Consider the following 20,426-nt stretch of genomic DNA (forward strand, 5'->3'; position numbering starts at 1 on the left):
ATTTTCTTAGTCCATCTGTCATCATGTCTTCGAGCTATGTGTCCTGCCCAAGACCATTTTAGTTCTTTAGTTTTGATAAGAATGTCCTTTACTTGAGTTTGCTGCCTAATCCATGTGTTTCTCTTCTTATCTAACAGTCTGATTCCCAATATAATTAGTTCCATTCTTCGCTGTGTAGTTCTCAGCTTCTCTTCCATTCTTTTTGTGAGTGCCCAAGTTTCACTTCCATAAGTCATGGTGGGGAGTATACATTGATTCATTATTTTACATTTCAGACAAACTGGGATATTGCTCTTCAGTATGTGACTATATTTCCTGAATGCTATCCATCCAAAATTTATTCTTCTCTTGACTTCCAGCCATTTATCATTATTACAGCTAATAACTTGTCCCAGATAAGTATATGACTCCACCTTTTCAATTACTGCTCCTTCAATCATTATTTCCCTTTCTGTGGCATACTTGTTCATCATTACTTTTGTTTTAGCCATATTCTTCTTTAGTCCAAAATCCTTACTAACTGTGCATAACTGATTAAGATTTGGCTCTAATTCTTTGGGGTCGTAGCTTATGACCACAACGTCATCTGAAAATCGTAAATGGTTTGGTACTCTCCATTCACATTGACTCCTTTCTGCGACCAGTCTAATCTTCTGAAAGCTTCCTCAAGGGCAGCAGTAAACAGCTTCGGAGATATTGTGTCTCCTTGTCGAACTCCTTTCTCGATTTTAAATTTGCTACTGTCTTTGTATAGTCTAATAAAGGAGGTAGCACTCTCATATATTTTCTTCAAAATCATAATATATGGGGTATCTATGCCTTGTCTTTCCAGTTCCCGAAACATTGCCTTATGCTGCATGGAGTCAAATGCCTTTTCATAATCCACAAATGCCAGGCATAATAGTGTTTTATATTCATTTGCTTTCTCCATTAGCTGTGATATTACGTGAAGGTGATCCATAGTTGAGAATCCTGTCCTAAAGCCAGCTTGCTCTTTCGGTTGATTCTCATCAAGTATTTTTTCTAATCTGTTAGTAATGACCGTTGTGAACAACTTCTGGATGTGGGATAACAAGCTAATTGGTCTATAATTTCCAATTTCTGATTTATCTCCTTTCTTATGCAGCAAAACTATGATTGCATTATTCCACTGCTTAGGCATCACACCTTTTCTAATGCACTTTGTGAAGAGCCTTGCCAGTTTTTGTGTTATGTCTCTTCCTCCCAATTTTAACAACTCTACAGTAACTTCATCTTCCCTCGGGGCTTTCCGATTCTTCATTTTCTTCAATGCATGTTCTACCTCATCAGGAAGAATATCGGGTATGTCGTATGTGTTGCTACTTTGCAATCCATCTTCCTCACTGCTGGTATCATCCCCTCGCTCCATGTATAATTCTCTATAGTAGTCTTCTGCTATTTGAATTATGCCTTCTCTGCTGTTTATAAGTAAACCATCGCTATTCTTCAGTTTCAGTATCATTTGTCTTTCTGTATTACTGCTCATGGCTGCTGATTTAAATCCTTTGTTTTCCCTTAATGCTTGTTCTACTTTTCTTGTGTTAAATCTTCTTATGTCCTCTCTGAGTCTCTTTCTAATGGCTTTGCATAACTCAGTATACTCAATTTTCTCCCTGTCAGTGTCTTTCTTGCTCTTCATTTGTCGTCTTCGGTTCATCATGACAAGTGTTTCTTGACTAATTTTTTCTTCTTTGGATTTCTGTTTCCCTATAGGTTTCTTGGGCTTTATCACTTTCATAAAGTTTTAATATTCCTCGTCGATATCTTGGTCCTGAGCAGTCTGCAGAAGCTCAAACTTGTTTTTAAGTTCCAGTACATACTGCTTTTTCTCCTCCTCCTCTGTTATCTCAAAGACCTTTGTATTATTTACTCGAGTCAGTTTTTTCCTTTCCTTTCCTACATCTATATCAAGTATACATCTTACCATTCTGTGATCACTTCCAACATTTACCTTATTCAGGACGGTAACATCATTCACAATATATCTTCTATTAGTGAGGATGAAGTCGATTTCATTAGTTGTTAATCCATTTGGACTCTTCCATGTCCACTTTCTGTTCACCCTTTTCTTGAAAAAAGTGTTCATTACTGACAGTCCTTGAGATTCTGCAAATTCCACAAGTCTTTCACCTCTTTCATTTCTTTCACCAATTCCAAAATTTCCTATAGTTACTCTTTCTGCGCTGTTTTGCCTTTTTCCAACCTCAGCATTGAAGTCCCCCATAATAATAGTGTAGTGGGTTTTCTGCTCATCTAGAAGACTCTCAATTTCGATGTACATTTCTTCAACCTCTTCATCATCATGGCTCGATGTTGGTGCATAAATCATTATAATCTTTAGCTTGTACCTCTTAGAAATCTTGAGTATTAGCCTTGACACCCTTGGTGATGTACTTTTGAATTCCAAAATGTTGTTTTTAAAATCTTCATGGACCAGAAACCCAACTCCACCTTCACTCCTTTCACTGTTTCCATTGGTGTACAGCAGATTTCTATTTGATAAACTTATAAGGGGGAAGCCAATACTCTGGTTAAACTAACAAGATAAAGAACAGGATATGATTACTTCAGTCAAGTAATTTTTCATGGAATTTCAAATTAAATAAATGTATTCCTAAGAAATCATGCATTCCAATAATGATAAGCAATAATCAGTTAAGAATATTTTATACTAATTCTTACTTTTGAATTAAACTAAAAATTAAAGCTATTAATTTTACCTGTATCTGAATTAGCAAGCTTACAAGGGCAGATATACTAAGATGGCCAGTAACAAGAAAGGATAATTTCTCCACCAATAATGAAGACAGTTCTTGAATTTCTTTCTATAAATAAAGAACAAAAAAAAAGTATAATTAGTTTGCAAAAGAGACATAAACAACCTTACTGGCCATTCTATAATTAGACAATAAAGTAAGATGTAAACAGCCATTCCAGTTACCTGTTTATTATTATTATTAGCCATATGGTGCAAGTAAGCCTGAGGCTTATGCTGCACCAGCCAAAAAAAAAATTCCCAGTTACCAAGAGAGAGAGAAGTAGAAAGGAATCATCAAGAAAGAGAAGAATGATGATATCCAGCTCAGGACGCTGGGTGTGTCAAGCCCATACTCATGTCTAGCCCCTGGGGTTCACATGTTATATATGAGAATGTGAGTAATCTACAGGCCAGGTGATTGTGAAGATTAAGATGAGAACCTCTACATGCAAATGGAATGGGCAAGTAAGCATCAATATCTGATTATGAGTGATTTTAATTTGCTTCTAACTGATTGGAGAAAACTTCACATGGTGGACAAAATTTGTAAATCAACTAGAATCAGTGGTGGCTAACCTTTTCTCATAGAGGGGGCCATATTCAAAGTTAGATATGTTTCTTCAGGTGCCACACTGAGTGATTTGAGAAAAATTAGCGTGTTACATTTTCCACTTTGTTACGCGTAAAAGGAAGTTTCTATTTTCATGTTAATGTTTTATTGTATTCAGGCTAAATATAAAAAATGCAAATTCCCAACACTTATGTGCAACAAATCTGTGTCAGTGATTTATTTTTTAGATTTTATTAAAATTATAAAAATATTACTTACTTTTGTTTTTTTAAAAGTACTTTACTTTTGTTCTTTAAAAGCATACCTTACTTTAAAAAAATTTACAATCTGAAAGAGGATGTCAATGTTAAGGGGAATAAATAAATATGATTATACACCTAAAATTGAAAATATTCCAACACTTTATTAAGTACAATATACAATAACATTTACTAAACAAAACTTAACATTTAATGAGAAAATTTTGGTTGGTAATTTTCAAAATTTAAAATGCTGTTTTATTCACTTTCTGCATGGGCCATATAAAAATTATTCCCGGGCCGTATCCAGCCTGTGGACCATACATTGGACACCAGTGAACAAGGTGATTGTTATTTATATCAACATGTCAGGGAAAGTAGTAGGGAAAAGAATATTCTAGACTTCACTATCACCCATAAACCAGATGACATAATAGGGTTGACAGTACAGGAACCTAGGTGGGAAGGAGCAGCAGTGCGTAGCACACGCTTCTTGATTAGACCGGGGTTCGAGCCCGTCACCACCAAATACGGAGGATGCGGAAAGGTCAGGGAATGACCACCGCATATCCCGGAGCAATATGGCCTTAGTTGCTAATGCTCCTAAAAACCAAATAACAACAACAGTACAGGAACCAGCATCAGAAAGTGATCACGGAGTTCTACAGAGGAAGGAAGAAGAAAGAGGTTTGTTTGTTATTTGGTTTTTAGGAGCATCAGCAACTAAGGCCATATTGCTCCGGGATATGTGGTGGTCATTCCCTGACCTTTCCGCATCCTCTGTATTTGGTGGTAACGGGCTCGAACCCTGGTCTAATCAAGAAGCGTGTGCTACGCACTGCTGCTCCTTCCCACCCGGCTACGGAGGCGCCTGAAGAAGAAGAAAGAGGTAGCAGTAAAAGAAATGGGTTATAATTGAAGGAAAGAAAATTACGATGGCTTAAGATGCTACATAGCCTCTATTAACTGGGTAGATATCTCACAGAGAGAGAATACGATTGAATTATGGTATACCTTTGAAGGCCTCCTTAGCCGAGTGGGCAGGAGTGGGAGTGCAGTAACACACGCTCTTTGAGTAGACCGGGGTTCAAGCCCCTGACTGCTGAATACGGTCGATCTGCCAACCTGCACTGGACCACCGTGGCAGATTATGGTCCATTTCCCTCAGCATGAATTGTTGAGGAGGCTTACATCCTGCAGTGGGTTGATAATGGCTGCACTTTACTTTTTTTACTTTATACCTTTAAAATATAAATCACAGAAGCCTTGAATGGTTATTAGCATTAGTAGAGGCATACGATGCATTATGCAGCATAAGCCAGAAAAAAACCCCCTCCCATTCATTCCAAATGCCTGTCCAGCTCAGCCTTAAATATATTTAGGCTATCAGCTTCCACAACAAAAGATGGAAGTCTGTTCCACCAATCAACTACCTGCTGGATAAAGGCAAATTTCCGCACATCTATTCTACAACTATCTTTCCTCAATTTGAAACTGTGTCCCCTCAGGTTCTCAGTCTGAGCAAGAGGAAGAATCCCATCAGCATTCAGCTTGCTCAACCCATTCAATACACCTCAATCAGATCATTTTGCAGGTGCCCAATCTCTAGGTGCTACAATTTGCAGAACTTAAGCCTTTCTTGGTAAGAGCACCCCTTTGTTCCCCTCACAAACCTTGTTGTCCTTCTTTCTACTCGTTCTAGCAACTCTACAACCTTCCTAAAATGAGGCCTCCAGAACTGTACACAGTACTCTAGGTGTGGCCTGACCATTGCCTTGTATAACAGGATAATCATCTCCCTGTCCCAGCCAGCAAAATTCCTATATATCGTTGAGAAGACTCCATAACCTGCCCTGGTAGCCCATCTGAACTGCTCAGCAAACTTCATATTTGACTGTAGAATTAGCCCCAAGTCTTTTTCACTTCCCTGAGTGTAGTACCACAAAGTTGGCATGCTTCTCTTCAGTTTTTGCTACCCATGTGCAATATGGGTAGCAAAAACTGAATACTTTGCATTTGTCAATGTTAAACTTCAGTTGCCACTGCTCAGCCCACTTGCCCAACTTATCTAGATCCAGTTGGAGTAGCATACTGTCTTTACTGTTGTTAACAACCCTGCCAACTTTTGTATCATATGCAAACTTCGACATTAAACCTGATATACCTTCATGAATATCACTGATAAATATACAAAACAACAATGGGCCCAACACCGAACCCTGGGGAACTCCACTAATAACATTTGTCCACGAAGAGCAGTGTCCATTGTTTACCACTCTCAGTCGTCTTCTGCTCAATCATCACTTTATCCATTGTAGCAACTTACCCTTAATGCCATTCTACAGCACATGGAAGACTGCTGTACTCTTCAATTTGTACAGAAGTCTTCCATGTGCAACAGTATCAAAAGCTTTCCTGAAATCCAAGTATATGATATCAAAATTATTTTTGGCATTCAGTTCCTTTGTGACCACATAATAGTATCCAATCAAACTGGTTAGACAAGACCACCCTTTAACAAACCCATCCTGTGTCTTAACCATTACTGCAGGTCTTGTCTAGATGATCCTGCAATGCTTCTTTCACCAGTGATTCCATTATTTTCCCGGGAACAAAAGTTAAACTAGCAGGACTGTACTTACTTGTGTAACCTTTTGAATCCCCCCCTTCGTGAAGTGATACATTTGCACACCTCCAGTCCATGGGGACGTCCCGTGAGTCCAAGGAAGCTCTCATAATTATGGCTAAAGGTTTCCTTACTTCCTTTGCTGCCTTCTTTAATATAATTGGATAGATCCGATCCACCCCAGGTGATTTCCTTATGATTAACTTCAACAATTTCTCCTCCACTTTGCTCTCAGTTATTACAAAATTGCTTAGCTCCCTGTTAGAGTTTGATAAACTTCTGGTACTCCCCTCATTGAATAACTAATCATGTGTGAATGTAGATGCAAAATACTCATTCTGTTTATCAGATACCTGAGCAAGATCATCAATAGTCAAGCCATCTATGTTAAATGGTCCAATCTGATTCACCCCCCTCCTTCTAGAATTTCCATAAGAACTCCGCTGTTTTTCTTTGCATTCTTTGCCAAAGGTTTCTCGTAATCTGCCTTCGCATGCCTAACCTCCTTTGTCAATTGATTACAGACTAGTTTACATCTGCCATAGGCATCTGTATCACCTGATTACTTTATATGCATCACATACATTTTTTCTTCTCTGCCACAAACCTCATTAATTCATCTGACATCCATTTAGGCCTAAACCTTGAACCGTATTCCTTAGTTGGAATGAAAAGACTAGTAGCCTCCAAAATGAAGTCCATGAAGGCTTCCCATTTAGAATTCAACATCAGTAACATCATCAGTTGATACAACTGCACAGAATTTAAAAACTGTCTGAGACTCCTGTAGTCACCTTTACAAAAGCGAAAGCCCTTTCCTTTAGCCTTGATGGGAGTTACATCTTTAAGTAATTCCCACATCAGTACATTGTGATCATTGTCAGCCAATGGTTCCTTTATCTGCAATTTCTTAATGCATGAATAATCACTGCTGTTAATCGTATCAAGAGTATTACTCCCTCTGGTTGCCTCTCGAACATACTGCTGTAGAAAACAGTCATCCAATAAATCCACAAAAGTCTTGCTAGTGTGTGAGTAACCAACCCACATATTCCAGTTAATATTTGGAAAGTTAAAATCCCCCATTATAAGACATTCTGATTTACTGGCCCCATTATAAGACATTTTGATTTAGTCATTAGATTCATTAGGCCTATAACACAGACCTACTCTCATTTTTCCTTTCCCAGTGCTTATGTCACACCAAACAGACTCAAAATTGCATTATCCACCAACATCAATTGGATGCACTTCCTTAGATTTTATGTGTTTCTTAACTAACAGCATAACCCCTTCTCCCTTCCTGTCCTGTCTATCCTTTCAGTACACACTGTACTCCCCAAATTCCAATTCTGCACTGCTTATATCTGTGTGACACCACATCTTTGATATCCCAACAATATCTGTCTTTGATGTCTTGACTTCAACAAGCTCATCAAATTTATTAACTATACTCCTAGCACTGTGTACATGCACCTGTTCCTACTCTTAGTTACCCTAACACAGCCCATGTATTTACTTGTTCCATTATGACTCCCAGCACTCCTGGAAATCCCCATTACCTTGCTTTCCAAGATACTGCTCATTCTAATAGAAGCAGTGTAAGAATCACTTTTGCCTCTGCCTGTGGCCACTGTTAACCTTTTAATCTGTGTATCCCCCCAAGCTAGCAGTTTTCCGACCCACCTAACCTTACCTCGATAGAATCAGCAAATATTTTTATGCCGTTTCTATTTAAGTGTACCCTATCCGTGTAGAAGCAGTCTCTGCTGTCAACAAGCACAAAACAGGCTGAAAAAAATTCTACCCCTTGAGTCTTGAACAATCTCTCCAGGGCCAAATTGATTGACAAGGCTCTCATCATATACTCCCTCCTATCGTGTCTGGTCAGAATTTCAGACACTTTCTCACATTCAACCCTAAGCCACGACTTTTTTTTCAACATTGACCTGTACTTGTTGAGTAAACCTGCCAATCTTTTACGGCACTGCTTAAACAATGGCTGTTAATGTCATAAGTTCCAACATGTACAACAACATCATTATGTTTTGTGCCTTTAAAAGATGATTGCATAGTATATTCCCTGTCCCCCTGACAATAGAGTCACCAACAAAAACTAGTTCCTTTGGGACTAGTGCATTCTGATTTAGAGATTGCCTCTGTGTTGCCTGAAGCACAGGAGTGAGCTCTGTCATTGAGCTCGACAGCTGAGAGTTTCATGGGCCCTCATATTAACTTCTTCGAGGGCATTTACCCTACACCTCAAACTCTCATAGATGCCCATGAGAACGCTGAGCTGGCACCTAATTTCTTTCTAGACACTAGACTCTAGACACCTAGCACACACAAAGGCATCCTACTTGTTAGATCATGTCCTGGTTTAAAAAGGTAGGCAAACATTTCACATTCTGCATATTTTTTAAGACTGTCACGCATTGGAGAATTGTTCTATTCTTTTCTCCCAAGTCACAGCACCCTCGCTAGTCTGTGATCTTTGCTACGCAGCTCTAGTCTGGGTCATGATTACTGTTTAAATACAATTTAATTAACAATGAAATTTAATAAGTAATATTATTTTTGATTAATTGATAATACTATAATAAGCTAACATATTCCTAATACGGTGCTTCGTATTAGGCTATCTAGTTTTAGCATTATTAGCAAAGGCACATCAGCAAAAAAAAAAAAAAAAACACCCCTTATTTCACCCATCCACTCGTTCCAAATGTTTGTCTAGTTCTGCCTTGAATCTATTTAAGCTATCAACTAATACAACGACAGATGGACGTTTGTTTCATCAATCAACCACCCACTGGCTAAATGCAAACTTCTGCACATCTATCCTACAACTGTCTTTCCTCAATTTTAATTTATGCCCTCTCAGTCGATTATTCTGAGCAAGAGGAAGAATGCCATCAGCATCGAGCAAGCTCAAACCATTCAAGGCTTTATACACCTCAATCAGATCACCTCCCTGGTGCCTAGTCTCCAGACACTGTAATTTGCAAAACTTAAGCCTTTCTTTGTAAAAGCAACCCTTTGTTCCATTCACTAATCTTGTTGCCCTTCTCTGTACTCGTTCCAACAGCTCTACAGCCTTCTTAAAATGAGGCCTCCAGACCTGTATACAGTACTCAAGGTGTGGCCCGACCATTGCCTTATACGAGGGGACAATCACCTCCTTATCCCTGTCTGCACTGCTCAGAAAACTTCATATCTGCCTGCACAATTACCCCCAGGTCCTTTTCACTCTCTACCACTATCAGTGTAGTACCACACGGTTGATACGTTACCCTCGGGTTACTGATTCCCATATGCAGTACTTTACATTCGTCAATGTTAAACTTCATTTGCCACCTCTCAGCCCATCTGCTCAACCTTTTCAGATCCTGTTGCAGCAGCATAGCATCAGTAGTGTCCTTAACAACACTGCCAACCTTTGTATCGTCTGCAAACTTGGACATTAAGCTTGATATACCATCATCAATATCATTTATAAATACAGAAAACAACAATGGACTCAACACTAAACCCTGAGGGACTCCATTAATAACATTAGTCCACGATGAGCAGTGCCCATTGATTACCACTGTCTTCTCCCACTCAACCATCCCTTTATCCAAGCAGCAATTTGCCTCCAATGCCACACTGCTCCAATTTGTGCAGCAGTCTTCCATGTGCAACAGTATCAAAAGCCTTTCTAAGATCCAAACATATGGATATCAAAATTATTCCCTGCATCCAGTTCCTTTATGACATCATAGTATCCAACAAATTGGTCAGAAAGACTTCCCCTTAACAAACCCTTTCCGTGTCAGAGCTATAACTAGATGATCTAGATGATCCTGCAATGCTTATTTAACCAGTGCCTCCATTAATTTCCATGGAACAGAAGTTAAACTAACAGGTCTGTAATTACCTGTATCTCCCTTTCTGGATTGGGGTCACATTTGCACATCTCCAGTCAATAGTTACCTCCCCTGAGTCCAAGGAAGGTCTCATAATTATGGCTAAGGTTTTGCTTAATTCCTTTGCTGCCTCCTTTAATATAACTGGATAGATTCCATCCACCCCCAGGTGGATGGAATCTATCCAGTTATATTAAAGGAGGCAATTATGTTTACTTTATCCTTACGCTATCAGTTCGAGATATATATATACGTTACACTATTTCTTATTGATCACAATATGGCGGCTAGTTCAGCAATATTGGCATCAACACTGGGAATCGTAACTTCCAAAAATCACTGGTTAAATTCAAAATAAGAAGCTAACAAACGCTACTAAACCTATTTAATATCTCTGTAAAACAATGTGAAACATTTGTTAATTAACATAGTGTAAAACACTATGTTAATTAACAAAGAATACGGTAAAAATTAAAAATACTTATCCCTTTACAGCAGCCAAAAATCCCACATACCATGAAAAAAAAAAAAAAAAAAAAACCCCACGAGGAAGAATGGATTGTATGGAAAAGTTGGAAAAGGAGAAGAGCAATAAAAAGTACTGAATCCAATAACAGCTACAAATTGATATGTAATAATGCCACTGAAAAGTTTAGGCTGGCAAAGGCAGATTATGAGAAATTGTGACAAAGAGGGAGGATAAAGAATTCTTCACATATATAAATGCAAAGAAGAGAAGGACAAACCAGATCAGACCCTTATGTAATGGGTGTGGGTAGTTTTAGATACTCCAGCTGAAGTTGCAGATGAACTCAACAGTTATGGGAGTGAAGCTGAAAAAATTTTTGAGCCTACAGACGAGTAAGGCTCCTGGGTTGATTGAAAGCATACAACCTATAATTTTAAGGGAGGCGGCAAGTGAGTGCATTGAACCATTCAGGCTAATTATGAGAGCATCACTGGACTCGGGAGTGATTTCGTTGGATTCAAAAACTGCCAATGTATCTCCAATACATAAGGGTGGTTCTAAGAGTGAAGTGGGAAATTATCGAACTGTCACTCTAACTTCAGTAGTAGGGAAAATTATGGAGACAATGATCAAAGTTGGAATTCAGGATCATTTAGACAGAAATGGAATTCTGAAGGATACTCAGCATAGTTTTGTAAAGGGAAAATCACGTTTAACTAATCTGGTTAGCTATTTTGACATGTCACTCAAGAGCTGGACTTAGGGAATAATTTCGACATTGTTTATTTGGATTTCAGCAAAGCATTTGACTCAGACCCACATGAACAGTTACTTTATAAGCTGGAACAGTTTGGAATCACAGGGAAAATCCTTAGATGGATAGCAGGATGGCTTCAGGGCAGGAGGCAGAGGGTTGTGATAAATGGTTATTCCTCAGATTGGGTTGATGTAAGAAGTGGGGTTCCCCAAGAATCAGTATTAGGACCACTGTTGTTTTTGATTTTCATAAATGACATCGATGAAGGGACATGGGGCGTGATTTCTAAATTTGCAGATGATGTAAAGATTGGTAGTGTTACTAAATGATAACCGCCAAGCAAAGCTTCTTCAGAATGACCTAGATAGACTTCACGGATGGTCAGAAAAATGGAAGGTATGCTTTAATCCAGCAAAGTGTAAGGTATTGCAATTGGGGAACAGTAACCGCAAAATAACTTATATACTTGGCAGAGTTGAACTAAAGCTGGTAGTGGAGGAAAGGTACTTGGTATTACAATACGGTTAGATATGAAGATCTCCAAGCATTGTAGACAGTCCATATGAGACTTCGAATATGTGAGTTGCAGGGCTTGGAAACTAGGCACCTTAGAGGAGACTTGATTGAGGTGTTTAAGGCTCTGAGAGGCATAAGCAAAATGAATAAGGATGAAATTTTCACGGTTATAAATGATTCTAGAACTAGGGGCCATAATTTCAAGTTATGGGGGAGACATTTAGACTGTTTGCAGGAAGTTTTATTTTAGCCAGCAAGTTATAAATTACTGGAATAAGTTAACTACATGGGTGGCAGAGGCTGCCAGTCTGAAATTTAAAGGTCAGCTGGATAATTATTATTACTATATATATATATTTATTATTTATTATTTTTTTTTTTTTGGCTGGTGCAGCATAAGCCATAGGCTTCTTTGCACCATGTGGCCATTGCTAATACTAATAATTACCTACGGAAGGAGGGAGATGCATAGGTTCTCTATTTCCTTTTCTCTTAGTAATTATTTATTTATTTTTAATTTTCTTCTTCTTATTATTATAATTTTTATTTTTTTCTTGGCTGATTTTTATTTTTATTTTCTTCTTGGCATAAGCCATAGGTTTCCTTACACCATGCAGCCATTGCTAATATTAAGGACTATTGCTAATTACTGAATTAAGGCCTAATGATGCAAGGAATCGGACACTTTTTTTTTCTGTGTCAAATTGACAGACTGAAGAATATTCATACCATTTCCAGAAGGTAATTTTATCCAGTTAGGCTTTAAGTTTAGTCATATTCAATGCTTCTGTCACTGCGACAGGCAACTCACTGCTCACAGATGAACTCAATTCCACTGTTTGACAACCCAATACTCATAGATGAACTTCAAATCCCTTCTTTGAACCCTCTCTATAAGTTCCAGGAATTCCTTTTTAGGTGAATACGATATCGAAAATGCAGTTTAACCATCATGTTGTACGGAGGGATAATAATGTCCTTCTTGCTATTAGCAAAAATCCTGCAGACCATGGGCAGAACACCTTTTGACTTTCAAGTTGCCTATTTACCGTATTTCCCCATATATAAGACACACCTTAATTTTCGGGCCCAAAATATATTACATATTGTGTCCTCCTTTGTATTACAAAGTGTATTACAATTGTGTCCTCCTCTGAAATCAGTAACTTCTTTTTCATCAGCAATTCTTCTTGCTTCATGCTGAACCATCTTTGTGGACACAAGAATTCCAATTTCCCTTTGCTCTTCAATCCATATCTTCAATTCCTTCTCTAAATCAGGCCATTTTGCTGACTTGCCTCTCATGGCCTTCTTCTGCTGTGGCATTTTCAGTAGGGTTTCTTCTTCCTGTAGCCAGTCTCAGATTTTTTTCTCAGTTGGAGGAGTTCCAAACTTATGTTCAGCAGCACGATTTCCATTCACTTTTGCAGACTGGATCACTTTTAATTTGAATTCAGCACTGTACGAAAATCTTTTCTGAGCCATTTCTGGGCAGAACGTAGCAAAACGTAACCTAATATACAGGTAACAAGTGAGAAACAATGAGCACAAAGACAAGCGCGAAAAATGCAAGTAAAAAAAAAATCTACAACCACTGTATAAGACGCACCCAGTTTTTAGACCCCAAATTTTTCGAAAAAGGGTGCGTCTTATACATGAGGAAATACAGTACATTGCATGGAAAACTTCAATGAATGAATTATAACTCCCAAAGTCTTTCTCATCGCAACCCACTTTTACTCCCCCCTAAAGCTTATAAGTGATTTTAGGTTTTCTTTTCCCCATATCACCTTACATCACATAACACACATTTTTTAGGGATCCGATAAGTGGAACTTATTGATTTGAAATTATTGTTTTTCTATAACTTTTGATTTAAAATTAGTAATGTAGTATTTATTTGTAATTCCCTGAATAATTTGGCATATTTGTTCTTTAAATGGCCTTTATAATTACTTAAAAAACCACAGCTGACTTCTGCCAGCATTATGTTGTATCAATGAGAACATCTGCTTTTTCCACCTTTGTTTCAGTATTGACATAAGAGATACTTGGAGGTTTCTATGTAGTTTGTAGCAGTGTAATCAGTATTATAAGGGGCTTATAAACTATAATCTACAGCACTGCATACATATTTTAATAACTTACCCTTATCACGTAGTCCATAATGTACGACATGAATATTCATTGAGCTTTTAGTATCAGTGACTTGCCGTAGTTATAGTACCACAAAAAAGTCACTTTTCAGGAGGTAGATGACTTTCATCAACCAGTGAAATACCACCACTTTGCTTATTGGAGGCTTGAAGTGGTGAAACCCATGTTTAGTCTCTAGAGCAAAGTTTCCGGCATCCCCCCCCCCCCCATACTTATCCTTCAACCCATGCACGGTACTAAGTACTGTAGGTTTTGATACCTTTCGTGTTTGGGGTTTTCATAAAAAAAAAAAAAAAAACTCAAGAGTTCAAATCATATAGGTTGGTGACAGATAAATGAATTTATTATGTATTATGGTTATTTATAATTTAAAAACATAACGGTATAGAAAAGGTTAGGCTGGCAAAGGCAGGTTATGAGAAATTGTTAGCAAAGAGTGGGGATAAGGAATTCTTCACATATATAAATGCAAAGAAGAGAAGGACAAATCAGATCAGACCCTTTGCCTTTGATGTCACATTAAGGGCAAGTTAATGCAGTCTTTTAAATGCAACACTAGCAAAAACCTTCCTGAAATTCGAGCATATGATATTAAATATTTTTTTGCATCCAGTTCCTTTGATATGCATCATAATATCCAATCAGATTTGTCAGATAAGATTGCCCCTTAACAAATCCATGTTGTGACTGCAGTATAATTGCATTCCTGTCTAGATCATCCTACATCACTTCTTTAACCACGCCATTATTTTCCCTGGAACAGATGTTAAGCTAATAGGTCTGTAATTTCTCATGTCACCCTTTGATCTCTCTCTTTGTAAATTTGGGATACATTTGTATAGCTCCAGTCCACAGGGATCTCCTCTGAATCCAAAGGTGTTCTCACAATTATGGCTAAGGATTTGCTTACCTCCTTTGCTGCTTCCATTTATATAATTGGACAGATCCCATCCATCTCAGGTGCCTCTTTTATGCATGTATCTTAAACTTTCCTCTCAGTTATCACAAAATCATTTAGCCCTGTTAGATTTTAACAATTTTCTGGCATTCTCTGTTCATAAAGAATTCCTCATGTGTGAATGTAGATGCAAAATACTCATTCAGTTTGTCAGATACCCGAGTAGGATAATGAACAGTTCGACCATCGACATGAAGTGGACCAAACTGATTCATCCCCTTCCTTCTAATATTAATATGAGAAAAGATGTCTTTGCATTCTTTGCTAAAGCTTTCCCATAATCTACCTTAGCTTGCTTAAGACATTTTTACAGACTTGCTTTTAGACATTATTACAGACTAGTTTATATCTACCATAGGCATCTCATGCATTTTCTTCTCTGAATGTCTCATTAGTTCATTTCACAATTTCGTGAGACAACTGTGATATTCTTCTTCTACATTCATTTTTATTAACCTTAAATATGACAGCAGTGCAAATTAGTTCTACCACTAAAAACACATTTTTTCAATGCTTTTAATTACAGTAACAGCTAGTAAGAGATTATCATATTTTTTTGATATTTCTGTAATGAAGTAATAAAAAAAATTAAATATTCAAAAGATTGTAAATATGACTTACACCACTCTGGTTCTCACAAATTCAATTCAAAAAGTGATTTTATAGTATATTCACCTCCACACAACACTAAAGAATAAGTTTGTTCCAACAATCAAATACTTCCTGGCTAAAAGCAAATTTCTGCTCCAAATTTATTCTACAGCCATTTGTTTTCAATTTACAAGGGTTATGTGCATGCGTTCCTCACTCTATATGTCTGCACAACTGACATTTATCAGGCTAATAATTTGAAGTTTAAAACTTCAACAAACTTCTTACTGTGCTTAAGAGTTCTTGAAGTGAATGTTGTGTTGAAGAGGCTTTTCAAAATGGATGGTGATATTGCCTAGGTGGTCAGATTATAGTTTCAGACCAAAGCTCTTTTATCTCAATTGTAATTTTACATGGTTGAACACCAAAATAAATTTATGAATTGTTGCTATAAGCATGCAGTGAGTCAACATTAGATTGTGACACAATTTCATGGTGGTATTAAAGGTTTCATCAAGGTCAGAACAGTGCGGAAGACAAGCAATTCTCCAGGAGACCAAGAATATGGATGACGCATTGTCGACACATCTTTATTACTTCCATTTTGGAGGAAGAGATGCATATGACTTGTGCAGAACTATACAATAAATCTGGAATAGTGAAATCAAATGTACACTGAATTTCAACTGAGATATAAAAATGAAGGGTCAGTGCTTCGTGGGTCCCACATTTGTGTCAGATGAACAATGAACAAAGCATAAAGAAACTGAAATGCAGTTACTTGCATTACCAACAAGTATTAGCCATATAGTGCAAGGAAGAGACAGGCTTTTGTGGCACTGGCCAAAAAAAATTAATTAATTAATTAAAAAAGACTAATAATAATCAATAAAAATAACAAAAGAATTATGTGAATCACTCCTCAGCTAGATAACCAACCTTTATGAAGGTAACTTCTTCCAGTAAGCAACTTGCTAAATAAAAGATAACTTCCTACAATCCAAGCTAAACTCCTTCCTCATAATTTGAATTTATGGGCCCAATTTTGGAAATCCTTCATAACAATGAAAAATTTTGCACTTTACTATCCTCTTTCATTTCAGATCTGAAACGAAAGGGAATAGTAAAACAGCAACCTCCATAATCGAGTGGTCAGAAGCGGGAGTGCAGTAGCACACACACTCTTTGAGTAGACCGGAGTTCGAGCCCCTTACTGCTAAATACAGTCAACCTGCCAACCCACACGGTCCATTTTCCTCATCATGAATTGTTGAGGAGGCCTCCATCCTGCAGTGGACTGATAATGGCTGCAGTTTACCTTTTTACCCCCTTTCAGAGTCTTATAGACTTTAATCAGGTCCTCCCTAAGGTGTCTGGTTGTCAAATGCTAGAGCCCACAAAACAGAAGTCTTTCCTCATATGGTCATCGATTTGCAGATCTCACCATGCAAACTGCTGGTATTTTGACCATTTCAAGAAGCTCATGTCTTTATTCTAAATATGATCACCATACTTTGCACAGTATTCCGGTGCAGTCTTACAACTGCCTTACAGTGTGATTATGACCTCCCTATCTTTACAAGCTGTTGTTGAACAAATCATTGATAGGACACCATGGGCTAATCTGGCTGCCTGTCAAAACTACTCAGAGAACTTCATATCTGCTTGTATTGTAACTCTTAGATGCTTCTTTTCCTCTATAGTCTTAACTGAACCTCACCAAATGTAAGACTTTACATTTTGCTGCATTAAAACACAGCTGCCACTTTACTGGCCATTCTTGAAGCCTGTAAAATTAACCTGAAGGAGTACTGCTTGGCACTGATTATTAACAACTCTCTCAATTTTTATGTAATCTGCAAATTTTGACATAAGGCCTTTATTCCTTTGTTTATGTTGTTTATGAAAATCAGAAGCAACAGTGGTCCAAGAACTAATCCTCAGGGGGAGATCCTACTGCTGACATTCCACCAATCAGAAGAATACCTACTAATCACAACCCTCTGGCTTCAGCCTTGCAGTCACCCTGCAATCCATTGTAGAATCTTGTCTATAATCCCAACATGTTCTAGTTTATTCAAAACCTCTCATATGTGTGACCAAGTAAATCAAATGTCTTACAAAAATCCAAATAAGCTATGTTGAAATTATTCCATACATCCTGCATGAAAATACGTAGCTAATTAGGTTTAAATATGATATCCCTGAAATACACATATGCTGCATGTCAATGCCATTTCTATCTAAATGGTCCCTCGATTACACTCTTATTCATTGTGCACAAGATTTTCCCTACCACCAGTTAGTCACACTAACCAGTGACCAACTTCGCTCTTATGTATTGGCAATATGCTGGCACGGCACTTCTCTAATCCAAATGAATCTCTCCCAAGTCCAATGTACTATCTAACTGCCTCTGTCAAAATCACTGGTTATAATTCCGCCAACTACAGGAACCTTACTTGCCTTTAGGTTCAAAAGTTTATAAACAGTCATTTTGAAAACTTGACTAAAGATCAGTGTGATGTATGTATCAATTCATCAGCAACATTAGCTGAGTTATCTAGGACTTCCCCACACCCAATCATACAAGGGTCTGGTCTGATCTAATTTTTGTTCTTCTGTATTCACATACATGAATAACTACTTGTCCCCATTCTTTGCTCTCTTAGCCAGTGCTTTCTCATTCTCAGTGTTTGCCACCCTAACCTTTTCTGTGATACTACTATAGATCAACTTGTTGTTGTAGGCCTCACTAATTTTCATTGCTCAGTAATTTTCATATGCCAACTTCTGCTCTATTAAGACTAGCTAGCTCCATGTTCATCCATCTGGATTACAGGGACCTTGACAAATGCAAAGTACTGCATATGGGTAGAAGTAACCCCAGAGAAACGTACCAACTGTGTGGTACTACACTTAAGGTGGTAGAAAATGAAAAAGACCTGGGAGTAATTGTGCAGTCAGATATGAAGTTTTCTTAGCAGTGCAGACAGGCTGCTAGGGTGGGTCATGGGGTTTTGTCAATGATATATAGGAATTTTGCTAGCAGGGAAAAGGAGGTGATTGTCCCGCTGTATAAGGTCTGGAGGCCTCATTTTAGGAAGGATGTAGATTTGCTTGAGCGTGTACAGAGAAGAGCAACACAATTGGTGAGGGGAATGAAGGGATTCTCTTACCAAGAGAGGCTTAAGTTCGGCAAATTGCAGTGGCTGGAGACTAGGCACCTGCGCGGTGATCTGATTGAGGTCTATAAGGCCTTGAATGGGTTGAGCACGCTGAATTCTGATGGGATCCTTCCACTTGTTCAGATTACCAACCTACGGGGACATAAGTTCAAATTAAGAAAGGACAGCTGTAGAATAGATGTGCGGAAATTTGCCTTTAGCCAGCGGGTGGTTAATTGCTGGAACAAACTTCCATCTGTCGTTGTGGAAGTTGATAGGTTAAATAAATTTAAGGAGGAACTGGACAGGCATTTGGAGGGAATGGTGTGATTTTTTTTTTTTTTTTGGCTGATGCTGCATAAGCTCCTACACTTGCTTTCTTGCATCATGTGCCACTACTACTACTACTACTACTACTACTACTACCTTGGCATCCTCCTCATATTATGTTTTCTTAATGGCATATATGCATTCAAGGCTTCTGTGATTATGGCTTTAAAGCTATCTCATAATTCTAACGTATTTACACTTCCTCTTCAATCTGCTTAAATCACAGATGCCATGTAGCATCTTAAACTGTCATAGTCCACTTCCAGAAATTAAAACCTGTATCTTTACTTTTAGCTACTGTAACAACTTCCTTCTTCTTCTAACTAATGACTCCATGATCACTACCTGCCAGTGGTTTACCGAGTGCTGTGTCATTTGACTTGAGTAATGGATGAGTCTAGAATATCCTTACTCCTAGTATTTTCTCTATGTTGATAGAAATACTGTATTAAAAATCTAATTTATTTAAAATTTGTTCCACCATGGTAAGTTTCCCTACCACAATCAGTTAGTATTAGCTTTATAGTGCAAAGAAGCTACAGGCTTCTGCTGCATTTCCAGGAAAAAAAAAAAAAAGAGGTATAAAAAATACAAATTATGCACTTTTCTATTTGTGGAGCCAACTATCCGCCCTTTGAATTTCATAAAACTGAGCCTCAACTATCTGCGAGGCAACTCATTCCTGCAATCAACACTTGCTGGCTAAAAGAAAACTTCCTATAATCTAAATCTAATCTTCTTAAAATGTAAATTGAATTTATAGCCACTGTAGTTCTGGAATTCTTTATAAATGTGAAAATTCCACCTTCATTTAATAAATCCTCCCAGAGTCATAAATCTCAATCAATATTTCCCCTCTAAGTCTTTCTTTGTGTGGTTCCCCCTCTGCCGATCTCACCATGCAAGCTGCCTTCTTTGGACCCATTCAAGAATCTAAGGTCTTTTTTTTTTTCAGATGAGATCCCCATACTTGAGCAGTGTTCCACACAGTTAGAAGCAAATTGAAATCACCAATTTTCACCAATTAAGAGTGGGAAGCAGTACTTCAACCCCCTTATAGTCCTTACATATCACAATCTATTCACCAAGCTTAAGGAATCTCTTCACAGACAAAGATTTCTATCTTTAGAAGCACAGAGTACAACCATGAGCAAAAGATATCAAGAACTTCTATAAAGAGTTAAATGACATTCAAAATTATGTGAATGTTGGGAAGTAATCATAACATGTGAAGGAAATTTCTACACATCTACTCTACAACTGTCTTTCCTCAATTTTAGTTTATGCCCCCCTCAGGTTAGTAATCTGAGCAAGAGGAAGAATCTCAACAGCATTGAGTCTGCTCAAACCAATCAAGG

At 37.8% G+C, this 20,426-nt stretch overlaps 1 protein-coding gene across 1 annotated transcript in view; it reads right to left on the reverse strand.

The window, feature by feature from the left end:
- Window positions 1-20,426, reverse strand: part of LOC150077384 (uncharacterized) — a 389,065-nt gene that overhangs the window by 167,148 nt on the left and 201,491 nt on the right. The window contains exon 11 of the mRNA XM_090385883.1: window positions 2,742-2,846. Coding sequence (XP_090242009.1) covers window positions 2,742-2,846 — 105 coding nt within the window. The remainder of the gene's footprint in view (window positions 1-2,741; window positions 2,847-20,426) is intronic.

The sequence above is a fragment of the Mastigoproctus giganteus genome, chromosome 12 (assembly GCF_048544385.1).
Source record: "Mastigoproctus giganteus isolate SK-2022 chromosome 12, ASM4854438v1, whole genome shotgun sequence".
NCBI classification, from domain to species: Eukaryota; Metazoa; Arthropoda; class Arachnida; order Uropygi; family Thelyphonidae; genus Mastigoproctus; species Mastigoproctus giganteus.